Source organism: Ursus maritimus, unplaced genomic scaffold, assembly GCF_017311325.1.
Source record: "Ursus maritimus isolate PB19 unplaced genomic scaffold, ASM1731132v1 scaffold_33, whole genome shotgun sequence".
NCBI lineage: Eukaryota > Metazoa > Chordata > Mammalia > Carnivora > Ursidae > Ursus > Ursus maritimus.
Window position 1 is genome coordinate 16,737,878 of NW_024425897.1, and position 13,139 is coordinate 16,751,016.

The following is a 13,139-nucleotide window of genomic DNA, read 5'->3' on the forward strand; positions in this document are numbered from 1 at the left end:
ATCTTGGCTTGACGTATTTTAAGTCTTCGGACCCCTGACACTAGACACCATGGAGAATCAGGTGTTCAGTGTTCAGCAGATCCAACCCAATGTCATTTCTGTCCGCCTCTTCAAGCGCAGGGTGGGGGGCCTGGGCTTCCTGGTGAAAGAGCGGGTGAGTAAGCCACCCGTGATCATCTCCGACCTGATCCGAGGGGGCGCCGCGGAGCAGAGCGGCCTCATCCAGGCCGGCGACATCATCCTCGCCGTCAACGGCCAGCCCTTGGTGGACCTGAGCTATGACAGTGCCCTGGAGGTGCTCAGGGGCATCGCCTCTGAGACCCACGTGGTCCTTATTCTGAGGGGCCCCGAGGGCTTCACCACTCACCTGGAGACCACCTTCACCGGGGACGGGACCCCCAAGACCATCCGGGTGACACGGCCCCTGGGCCCCGCCACCACAGCCGTCGATCTGTCTCACCAGTCATCGGCCAGCAAAGAGCACACACCGCCAGTGGATGGGGCCGCGGGTCCTGGCAGTGGGCCACAGCATACCCAGGACAGTGGGCGGGAAGCCGGCTCGCTCTCAAATACCAACAGCCTGGCTCCCAGACGCCCTGGCCAGGACCCTACCAAGAAAAGTGCCGGGGTGGCCCCCCAGGACGGCCAGAACAGTGAATTGCTCAAAGAGATAGAACCTGTGCTGAGCCTTCTCACCAGTGGGAGCAAAGGGATCCATGGAGCGGGACCTTCCAAGGCAGAGACAAAAGATGCGGAAGTCCAGGTGGACAGGTAAGTTCTAATGTGCGCGCGTGTGTGCGTGTGTGCGTATACGTGTGCTGTGCAAGCATGTACTGCAGCTCGGTACCAGAGCCCAGGAGCCAACCGAGCCGCTCCAGACACTCACACAGGCACAGCCACTCGACCATCTTTGCCTCTTTCCCTTAAAACTGCAATCGTGAGAGTGAAATGGGCATATCTTCTAGCCGGTATCTCTTGCCGTGAGACCCAGAGCTAAGAGTCATGGTAGCTGAGGTCATGTCTTCCAGCAACCCCTCAAGGTGGGTGTTCTTGCAGTCTGCAATTCACGGGGCAGAAGACTGAGGCTCAGAGGGAAGGGGCCTCTCCCAAGTCACCCAGTGAGCGAGAGGCGCGTGTCCATGGCAGCCTTGGCATAGGGTGAATGCCAAGGTCCTGGGAAGAGAGAGGGGATGAGCTGAGGCCTGGGTAACCCTCAACCTAAACCAGCTGTCTCCTTGTGAGAGCCGCCTGGGAGTAAGGAAGGTTCTAAAGGAAGGGAGTGGAATCAAAGCAGAGAACTGACCACAGCTCCCCCAAAGCAGTGGTCTTGCTCATATTATGCAGGAACCAAGGCTAGAACATGAAGACCCGGGTCCCGGCCCCTCTACGTTTGCCAGATTGGCATTTTCTGATTCTGGGGAGGAAGAGAGCAGGCGATACAGTGGGTGATTCTAGCTCCTTCTTTGGGGAGGAATTGGCAGCTGGGCCAGGGGGTCAGAGAATAGTGGGTCCAGAGATATGAGAGAGAGGGAAGTTTCTCTCTGTCCCCTCCTGCTCTCATCTTAGATTCGCACTAACCCTACAGCCCCTATTACTTATCCACCTCCCACTCCAGAGGAGGCTCAGGGGTGGGGCCACCCAGCACCCAGGCCAAAATATCCCACCCGCCTCCCCAGGGACCCCTGAGTGTCCAGAGAGCACTCAGAGCACTCCAGGCTGTCCCTCAGGAGCCTGGAATAAAGCAACTCTCCAGGCGCTGCACTGATTCATTTAACAGATGTTCATTGAAGACTTACTGTGGCCGGACACTGCTCTGAGCACCAGGGGTAAAGCAGTGAATGGAACAGACACCCTCTGACCTTGTGAATGAATGAAATAGACAAGCCCCTTGACCTTGGGGAGCTTGTGGTGTGGTGGGGAAGAAGGATAAATGAGATAAAGGTGTTAAAATATGTAGGCCATCAGTGGTATGTGCTAAGGAGATGATAAATGGAGCAGGGAAGGGGTCAGGAAGTATCGGGGAGGGTGAATTTTAAAGAGAGAGGCTAGGCAGTTCTCAAGGAAGGTGACACTGGGAGACCTGGTGGAAGCAGAAGAAGGCACCCCACCTCAGGCCACCATTGCTTCCTGGAGCTTTTCTAACTTCTCACTCCTGGGCAAAAAGCAAACCAATTCCAGCAAGACCCCAAGAGGGAAGACGGATGCTGTGTCAGAAGCCCCCAGGGGTCCCCTGCTCCCCTTTGAGCTCCTGTTCTCCAGCCTGCTCCCTTCTGTCTTCACATTCCTGGGGGCAGCTTGGAGTCTCCCCCATACCTCTGGTCCCATCTCCACAGGAGATGGAGAGTCTTGGCCCCAGTACACAGGACATGGTATGACCGTCTTGGTGGGGGAAGTGGCTGGGAGCCCCTGTCATCCTGACCTTCCTTTCCAGAGCTGGGGGCCAGGATCAGCCCTCGGAGCTGTCCTGGCTTGCAGAGATCTGGGGCCCAGTTCACCCATGACTAGCATGGAGACCCCCACCCCAGGCTAGAACCAGTCTTCAGGGGAGCTGCCGCCTCCCCGGGCTCCCCACAGTGACACACACAGTAGAGACGACATCATTTTGACGTAGCTTCTGGAAAGCCACCAGCCCCCAGGTCTCATTCAGTGGACTTAAATCCGAAAGCAACTGTAGAATCCAGATTCAATCATGGGCCTGGTTTCGGGGAGACAGCAGCAGTGCCTCCCCTCAAAGGCTCCTGGGCATAACCTCTTCCTCAACACGCCTTCTCCCGGGAAGAGCAGCAGGACCCAGAGTGAGTGTGGCATTCCCTCCTGGGGTCTCCATCTAGTGTCCCAGACACTCGGTTCTGATTCTCAGCTGGGCACCGGGCAGGCATGGGGTCCCGAGCATCGGAATTCCCCGGGGCTTTATTTCAGCCCCACCCCAGACCCCAGAGCCCAAATCTCCCTGTGTGATATGGAGAAGTCCCCGGCAGGTCCCTCCGCCTCCCAGAAGCCAGTCCGACCCTCTCCCAGCTGACAGGGCAGGGCACACAAGCCCAGTGCAAACACTAGGCTTGGGGGAGGACATCAGATATGAAGGACTTGAATAGGAGCCCTATTATCCGCCAGGCCTCAGGGGCCTCTCCAAACACCAACTCAGAAAAGCAGCCTGCATTTCCCCGAGCACGGGGGTAGGACACGCCGGTCTGACATGGGGTCTCCTCCGGCAGACCTAGTTTCCCAAATTGGGAGGCTGCACCTGAGCCCTCGACCTGTCCTCATCCATCACAGCCTTCCCTCCAGTGACCAAAAGAAGCAGAAAACGCTGCTTTGGAGGAGGTGTGGTTTGGAAGAAAGTGGCGCAGGGCAAGTCCAGGGCTCCATGAACCCTGCTGAGGGCGACGGTTCTAAGCATGAGTATTATCTGACCCCAGGGCGTGTGTCCCTGGCTCAATGGCTCACACCTGTGCTGGACTCAGAACCGCACCCCCCACCCTCCGCCTCTGTAACAAATATTTTTAAATGCCCCCTTTACTAACCAGGAGCTAATTCATAGACCATATAACCTACTCACACTTTACAGTTGTTCATCAGTATAATGCCCTAACTATAAAATAAAGGAGGCCAAGCATTAAAGTAATTTACAGTAAGGGCGTCTGGGCAGCACAGTCAGCTAGGCATCCGACTCTCGGTTTCGGCTCAGGTCGTGATCTCAGGGTTGTGGGATCCAGCCCCGCGTCAGGCTCTGTGGTCAGCGGAGAGTCTGCTTGGGTTTCTCTCTCACTCTGCCCCAACCCTCTGGGCGCGCTCACCCTCTCTCTCTCTCTCAAATAAATAAATCAATCTTTAAAAGAAAAAAAGTAATTTATAGTAACAGAAACTGTACTTTAATATATCAGTGCTTGGGTATTTGCTCCTACACGTAGAATTAGCCCACACACGACAGTGTCACATGCAGATCTGACACAGTGTGTTGTTTTGGCAACTCTAATGCCACTAGCAGTGTCGCTGCTAGACCAAATTGGGATCTCGGCTCAGGAATCTCAGCTTGCTTCTGATCTGGGTGGATGTCCAAAAGTCGAGTGGCAGCCAGGCCCCTTCTTCCTCGTGTGGGTTTGTCCCTGGCACTGCAGAATGTCTCCCCCGCCCCACCCCCACTACGAGGCCAGGAGCTCTCCCCATCGTTGGAACAACCAAAACTTTTGGTTGTTGCAGACGTGCCCTCCAAAATTACCAAACTGTCTCCCAGGGGCTGAAATAAATGTCATGCTAAGTGTCAGCATCCCAAGTCAGGAAATGGAAGCCCAGAGACAGAATGGTGTTTAGGGTCACTCTTGGGCCTGGCAGGCCTGGGAGCATGCAAGCCCCTTGGAGCATGTGACTGCCTGGAAACGACGCATCCTTCCAGGGGCTTCCCCGTCCAGGCTGCTTTTTGGGGTGGGGGTCAGAGCTGGCTTCTGGATGGCCAGGTGACAGTGAGGCCGGCTGCCCACCAGGCTTGGAGACCCCCATCCCGGTCACAGGCAGCACTCTGTGTCTTCTGAGGGGCCAAGCAGAGACTGGGGCCATCCCTGGTTCTCCGCAGTGCCCTTGACTTTCCTATTCTCTTGGCCTCGTTTCCTTCCTTCCCTCTTTCCTCTTGGACACAGACCTAGTCTGCTTCATCCAGCTCCTTTCCCTCGCGGGGCATCCCTGGTCCTGTTGTTTGGGGATGCTGGCCCTTTTCAGGGGGGAGACACGATGTGTGGTCTAGACACAGTCTCACCCTGGATCCCAGGGAGAAGGTGGGCCTGGCACATGGTGGCAGCGTGTGTGGTGTGTAAGGAAGGGAAATCTGGGGGCTTCCGGGACCTTCTGCCCTTGGGAGCGGTCACTTTAAAACGCTGCGTGTCAGAGGATATCCAGGTTGTTCAGCTTGCTGCCCTGAAGGAGGGTTCTAAAGAGGCCAAGGTCCCTGGTCCAGCATCCATCTGGACCAGCCTGTCAGCCTCGCCCTGTGCTGTGATCACTTCCCCCCCCCACCTGCAAGGGACTCGGGTACTTACAGAGTAACTTCCCAGCAGCCATCTCTTCCGAGCTGGGGAGAATTCAGCTCCCTAAGCAGGGTGTGTGGTTTGGGCCCCCTTATCGGCAAGAAAACTGAGACTCCGAGAGGTGGAGCCGTCTGCCCAGAGCCACACAGCACTGGCCGCAGGGTGCCGTTCTGGCTTCTACCTAGAAATCTCACTGCCGCCGTCTACAGTTAAAGAGAACCCAGGCAAGAGAGTGCGGCTGGAGGCACAGAAGTCAATTTCGAGCCTAGAGAATGAGCTTAACTGGGGAGAGGAGGTCTCCAGCAACAAGCCTGTGTTCTGTGATGATGATGCGGGCCAACCTGTCCTGAGCACTCCAGGTGGGCCTGGCCCATGCGAAAGTCTTAACGTCAATGAATTCATTTGCTCCTCACAGCACCCCGTTTTCCTAATAAGCAAACCAAGGCTCAGAGAGGTGCACTCACTTGTACCAGGTCACATAGTTCCCAAGTGACAAAGCCAGGACTTGAACCCAAGCCTGTGCTCTTGGCTGCTACCAGCATAGATGGCACTGTTGGCCACAGCGTACTTGACCGCTGGCCATCAAGTTGCTGAGGACATTGGAGTATTTTCTCAGTGTGGAAGGGAGAGAGAGATGAGAGATAGCACCCCTGGAGAACTGCTCTCAGACCAACCAGTGACGGCACTGACTCCGGGAGCTCCTCTCTGGCCGCGCTTGACATGACTCATGGCTTTGAATCACTCTGTTGGCATTGACTCCAGTGACTGCCTTCACGCTGAAGGTCAGTGTGAGTTTTCATTCTCACCCTGACCAGTTGAACATGAGGGGCTTCCCCAGTCCGTCCTTCCCTGGGGAAGAGAGGGAAGTCCTATTTATAGAGTCGTTACTCTTCCTTTGCCCTCTCTTCCCTCTGGGCCCCCACCATTTTGTCAGGTGGGCACCCAGCCCCCCATTCTGGGGAAGAGCTGTGGAATACGCCCACCCAGCCACCCACTCACCCCAGATGGCGTGTAACCAGGGGGCTTCTCACCATCTTTCGTTCAACAAATATTTATTTAACATCTGTTCTGCCTCAGCTGCTGTCCTCAGAACTGGGGATCCACAGATGAGCCTCTGCCATCATGGGGTTATGGGCAAGAAATGAATAAGGAACAGGTAGACTTAGCCATCATTTTAGATAGTGACACGTGCGTGAAAGAAACGAAATAGTGATTTGAAGAAACATGGCTTGGGGTTAGGTAAAAACAAAACAAAACACACATACACACACAAACCTAGATCAGAGAGTCGGAGAAGGCCTCCCTAAAGAGGCAAAATTTATACTGGGGCCAGAAGGTGCAAACCATGTGAAATCTAGGGAAGGGCATTCCTGGCAGAAGGTACAGCAGGAGCAAAGGCCCTGAGGCAGGAACAAGGTTGGGATATTCAAGGAATGGAAAGAAGGTCTGTGGGCCGTGAGCGTAGTGCGTAGGAATAAAGAGCTAGGCAGTGACATCATACACATGGCCCGGACCACTCATCCCACCCACCCACCACCACCATGCTATCCCTGTCCCTCCCACCAAACACTCACTGTCTCAGTTTCCCCTGCTCCTTGCTGCAGTAAAAAGACCACAAATGTGGTGGCTTAAAACAACACGCATTTGTTCTTCTACAGCTCGGGGGGTCTTGGGTCTGGGGGCTCTAGAGGCAGATCTGTTTCCTTATCTTTTGCAGCTGCTAGAGCTGTATTCCTTGCCTTTCTTGGCTGGCCGCCCCGTCGTGCCCCTTCAAAGCCAGCACACAGCACCTTGCTTCTGGGGTCACATGGCCTTCCTCTCTTATGACTGATCTCCCTCTGCGTCCTTCTTATAAGGACATGTATGATGGCATTTAGGGCCCACCCAGTTAATCCAAGATCATCTTCCCATTTTCAAGGTCCTTAACTTCATCACCCCTGCAAAGACCCTCTTTCCACCTAAGGTGACATATATAGGTTCCAGAGGTTAGGGCTTAATGTCTCTGGGGGCCGTTGTCAGCCCACCACACTCAGCTGTGAAGCAATACTATGGCCATTACTATGAGGTCTCACTGGACTGGGTTCAGTGATCTTATTTCTAGTCCCCCCTTTGCCACTCACCAGCTACATATTTTAGGAAAGCCCCTGGACCTCTCTGGGCCTCAGTTTCCCCATCTGTAAAAGTAGTATGTGGACCAGATGAGCCCTAAGATTCCTTCCAGAAGTACCATTCAGGTTCCTCCTTAAGGTCAATAGTGAGCACGCTCATCACAGGCCAGGCAACTGACCAGTCCACCTCCTGTCAAGCCCACCCCAAAGGTATACTGCTCCATTCGACCTCTCCAGAACATCACTCCAGGGGGAAGAGCTCAAACATCCCTTTAGGTCACACGTCACAAACCGGGAATTGAGGGTCATACCCAGATCTCCTACGAGAGTTATTGGGAGGCCTACAGAGTTTTCTGAAAAATGATTTTGTGGCAAAATAGAGAAATCAAGAGGTTTCACAATAAAACTGATTTCCAGTCTCTCAAAAATAAAGAGAATATCAGAAGAGCTATTAGCACCAAGTCTGTTCGTGGGGAGAGAGCCAGCCTCGGGGAGCTGGGCGGGGCCTAGCGTGGGCTCTCCAGTTCCCCAGGATCCAAAATCAGCCAATCTGCTCAGCCTGGATGCTGTAAACACTGGAGTTTGAGGCTCCTGCCCAGTTTTTGTGATGTGAACAATTGCAGTCCTGATTGTTGCTGAGCCCAGAGGCCCTCACCTCACTTCTCAGCTAGAGCGTTGCGGTAAAATTCCAGCTCTCAAGAGCCTACTTTTCTCTTTTGCCATCTTCCCCCACTCCAGCATGATGAGATCTAGAACAGAGCTTTGCAGAGACCTCAGACTCATTTTTCCACGCCCCCCCAAGTCTTCCTGCTTTAACTTAGCTCCCAACACCTGAGACCAGGTGGAAGGTGGATGGTAAAAAGCGGGGGTGGGGTCAGGGCATAGTGTGGTGTCCGAGAAGAGATGCGGCAGGCTTTCTGCCAGGACCAGCTGCTCCTCAGTGGCCTCCTTGCCTGGTTGGGGCAGAGCACGTGGCCCCTACCTCCAGACTGTGCCCTGAACATGGCCTGGCCCACCTGCTCCGCATCCTGGGTACTCGGGGTTGGTTAGTGGTCAGCACTGGGCTGACCAACACATGTGCAAACTTCCTGTGGAGTTGGCCCAGGACCCCCACACCCCCTGCCTGAGAGTCCAAGGCCTGACCCCCAGGAAGCCTCAGTGGGAAGGAGCTGACAAACGTTTCCAGAAGGTCTAGAGATGCCAGACTGACTGTGTTAGCGTGGGAATGATTGTCCAGCTAGCTCGATGGAAGAAAAGGGGCTTTAGTTTAGTCCCTGCCAGAAAGCACAGAAAATGCTCGCCAAGTGGGAGGTAGAGCTCCATGCCTGGTCTTATGAGGGGAAAAGAAGGGAAGGAGCTGGGGGGACATTGGCATTTCCTTGCTGTTCACTTCTAGATTCAGGCCCAGAGCACTCCCAGGAAGGTGGGTCTTCAAGGAAGTCTGTGGACCACATGGGGTGCTTTTGACAATGCAGATTTCAGGGTTCCCACATAGACCCACTACTTCAGACTTTCCAGGGGGCAAGTTCAGGGGGATTTTAACAGGCTCCTCAGTTGATTCTGATGCCCCTGAAGTGTGAGAACTGCCAAACGTGACCACATGGTGGCTCTGGGGATCCTGGTCTACCTGGAATGCAAGCCCACTGGAGGGCGGCCTGTGCAGGGGGCTAAGGCAACTGAGAGGAGGTGGAAAGCACATAGGGAAGGCAGATTCTTCAATCCTATCTGGGAACAAGGGGCAACCAGTGAGTAAATCCTCGTAGACCTAGAGATAGGCGTAGAGCAAGGATGGGAGGGACCATGGAGGAAGCAGGAGATCGGGGTCCTCAGCCACACCTAAGCCAGTGCTTTTCCCTAAGGGCGAGTACATTTTGTTTCCTCCCCAAAGGGACATTGGGCAATGTCTGGAGACGTTTTGGGTTGTCACAACTGGCAGGGACTGTGGAGGGGAGAAGGGTGTTATTAGCACCTAATGGGTCGAGAGCAGGGATGTGGCCAAGCATCCCCAGTGTCCAGGACAGCCCCCCACAACAACGAATGGTCCAGCTCCCAAAATATCAGCAGTTGCAGGTTGAGAAAGCCTGATCTCAACTGAAACCACTCCAGGCAGCTGAGCAGGACCAACATTCATGAGTCCTGGCAAAGGAGAGTCAGCCTCCAGGCTTCTAAGGAGTCAAGACAGACCCCATCCATCTATTGGCTCCCAGTATATTTATTAAATGAAGAAATGGTACATGAAAGTGACCAGGTTCTCATTCAACAGATAAATACATTCAACACCTCTACTCCATTTGGAGGGAAAGATGAATATCTAAATTTGAGGTTCTTCACCAGTATGAGGTTCAACCAGATGTTTCTTCCACTTCCCCCTTAAGCCCTGTTCTCAGTGACTCTCAGTGACTCCCAGCTAGGGGAACAGCAAGAAAGGAACATCTGACTTTCAGGCTTTCCCCACTGCTCATTGGTGGTGTGACCTTTGACAAGTTACCTAATCTCCCTGAGCTTCAATGACCTTAGTCGTCAATGAAGACACACATGTTTAATTAGTTCTGACTATGTGGTAGGCATTTTATATGCATGACCTTGTTTAACCGCCCCAGGAGAGGAGGGATGTGAAATGGGTATTGAAGGTTGAGTAGGAGTTGGTTCCCAGCAGAGAGAAGATGAAAGGGCATCCCAGGGAGATCAAGTATAAAGATAGGAGTGGACAACAGAGTGCTCCTGGGGAGGAGGGGAGAGTGGAGATCAGGACTGAGAATGATGGGAGGTGGGAGTCTAGAAGGGAAGCAGAGAATTCCTGAAGTCCTGTGCTCTGTGAACAAGACACGACAGCTCAGAAAGGGTCTGAGTATCCCTGCCTGTGCCCTCCAGCCCCCAGAGAACATGGTTTTTCTCTGCTAACAGCTATGTATGCCTTCATTTCCCAGTCTTCATAGACATTAAGGCTTCGAGGGGCACTGTCCAATGCTATAACCACCAGCCACATTTGGCTACTTAAACTTAATTAAAATTAGATAAAATTTAGAGTTTAGTGCCATGGGCACATTTCAAGTACTCAACTGCCACATGTAACCAGTGGCTATAAAATTGGACAACCTAGATACAGGGTGTCCCAATCATCACAGAAAATTCTGCTACAGCATGCTGACTTAGAGCAGTCTTGGCTGTTTTATGCAGAACCAGCATTTTCCTTTTTCTGTTTGTGTCTGATCAGCCCATAAACACATTTGTAGTAAGAGTAACAGCAGGTGCCACACCGCTAAGGGCTATAAGCTTTACCTCGTTTAACAATTGCTGCAACCCCATGATATTATCAACCCTGTTTTAGGTATTATTAACCCTGTTTTAGAGATGAATAAGTGGAGATTTAGAAAGCCTAAGTATCCAAAATAATCAAAGTTGCACAGCTTATAACCAGCAGAGCCAAGAGTTGAACCCAGTGCCACCCAACCCATGGCCCACACTTTGAAGCAGCAAGCTACTCTGCCCATTCAGACCCATCAAGCAGCTAGATCCCAGGGTGAGCAAGTCCGCAGCAATCAGCCAGCTATTTCTCTCAGACCTGGTTGTCACTGCCAGACCGGGTGCTGGAAATCTACTGAAATCTACTTCGGATTTTGCTCCTGGGTGAACGGACGCAAAATAGCTCAACCTTGATGTTCTCCCCTGGTCCCGTATTAAAAATATTCTTCCCCAGCTCATCACACAGGACTCTTAAATAAGTTTCTGTTGACAAAACACTTTAAATGCATTATTTAAACAGAGGTGTTAAAGGCTCTTAAAAAAGGAGGAGCTCTCCCTTAAGATTCACAACAGACAACCCATGTGAGCCATTTCGGGGTTGCCTAGGTAATTGTTCCCTGTAATTTTTGCAAACTGGCCTCCTTCAGCAAGAGATGTTGGACCACTTGCTCTTTAGCCTCTGCCTTAGAGTAACTACTTTTTCCTGTCTCTGTTTTAAAAAAGGAAGGATCTGGGCCGAGCGTCCATCAGACCTAGTTTCAAATCCCAGCCCTTCTATGTGCTTACTGTGGGACCCCGGGAAAACTTACATAACCCCTCAGGGCTCAGTGTTTGCGTCTGTGAAATAGGGCTTTTCATGTCTGTTGAGGGTAAACAAAGGCACTTCTGTGCCAGCACCTGGTATGTCACAGACGCTCAAACAATATTAACCTCTCATCTCTGCTGAATCCCCATTTATAGTCGTGTGATATCATAGGATCGGGCGTCTCAGAGTTGAGGGGGAGCTGAGTGACATTTAGAACAGCTATCTCCACAGACAATTCCTCTGTTTATCACCATGTAGGTAAACTATTGGCTTGTGAAATGTCTGTAATCAAGAACCACTCCCCGTGTGTTTTGGTGACATTTTCAAGAGGGTAAAACAGAATGTTCCCTCAGACAATTGCAGACCTCTCCAAGCAGGAGAGTGGAGGTGGCTCTGACGCAGGCCACCAGCTCTTTGTGAAACACAGAAAGGAGGGAGGTCTGGCTGGCCCCAAGGGAGCAACCAGAGGGGCCACTCAAGGCCAGGCCCTCCGAGTGAGCCCTGACTTCCGATTGATCCCAAATGACTATCAGCTCCAGACTCGGGGTCGGGGGAAATGATGGAACCAGGATTATAAATCCCTAAAGCGGGGAATGTACAACAGAGGACTAAGTTAGGGTCAGCCTCGACACCTGGGACCAAAACCAGGAGGGGCCCCAGAGCACGCCACGGTGCCCAAAGCTGGGGAACAGACGGATGGTGTGGTCAGAGGAAAAGTGGATGGGAGGGTTCAAAAGAGGCCCATTGTCAGGAAGCAGGAGGGCAGAGCTCAGAGAGAGGAAGGACAGAGGCGGGGCGGGGCTGGTCAGAAGGTCTGGACTTTGATGCAAAGTCAGTCCCGTCTCAACCATGACTTCTCTTCATCTTAGAGGATGACCGGGCTGCGGAACCTAGCTGAGATGGTCTCCTCCCGAATCTGAGTTCAAGAGCAGAGAGCCAGGAAAGTTTTGCACTTAAGAAGTCAGCATTTAGAGTGAGGAACAAGTCTGGGTTTGAATCCCAACTCCACCATCCATAGCTGTGTGACTTAGACTAATGACTTAACCTCTCTGAGCCTCCATCTCCTCATCTGAGGAGGAGGAGGGTTATGCTTATAGTAATGAAGATGCTAACGATGGTGACAATGGAAGAGGGTGGTGATGCTGGTAGTGATGGTGATGAGGATGAATAGTATGGTGTAAGGAAGGTGATGATGGTAATGATGACAGTGACTATGGCAATGGTGATGGTGATAATGGCAATAGTAATGACGGTGATGGTGATGATGGTGATGTGATGGTGGTGGTGGTAGTGATGATAGTAATGCTGCTGCTGGTGGTGGTGGTGAGGGCGATGGTGATGGTGGTGATGGTGATATGATGGTGGTGGTGGTGATGATGATGATGGTGGTGGTGATGGTGGCAGTGGGGATGATGGTGGTGGTGGTGATGATGGCAATGGTGATGGTGGCAGTGATAGTGATGATGGCGGTGGTGGTGATGATGGCAATGGTGATGGCAATGGTGATGGTGGCAGTGATAGTGATGATGGCAGTGGTGGTGATGATGGCAATGGTGATGACAATGGTGATGGTGGCAGTGGTGGTGATGGTGATTATGATGCTGATGAATGATAATGAGAACCTCCACTTCAGAATGGCTCTGAAGAGTGGGCTGAAACACTGTGACCCTGAGATCTTAGTGTCTGTCTCACTCACACCATCTATAAAACGTGGTTAATATTCATCCCTATCTCATAGAGTTCTCACAAGGATTAAATTAAAACACGTGTAAAGTGCTTGACACATAGTAAGTGCTTAATAAACACTAGCTATCATTTTTAATAGTATTGTTATTTTTGTTGCTCTGTTCTCCTCATTTTCAGAATCATTTCTGTTTCCCTGGGCTGGTATCATTAATCTCATTATCAGTGCTTATTCAGAATTAGGATGACTTAGCACCCTGGCCCCCGGGACTTGTTTCCTTC

General features: G+C 52.2%; 1 protein-coding gene across 1 annotated transcript in view; it reads left to right on the forward strand.

The window, feature by feature from the left end:
• Nucleotides 1-49: 49 nt before the first annotated feature.
• Nucleotides 50-13,139, forward strand: part of NOS1 (nitric oxide synthase 1) — a 78,020-nt gene continuing 64,930 nt past the window's right edge. The window contains exon 1 of the mRNA XM_040619415.1: nt 50-771. Within this exon, the coding sequence (XP_040475349.1) occupies nt 50-771 (722 nt within the window). The remainder of the gene's footprint in view (nt 772-13,139) is intronic.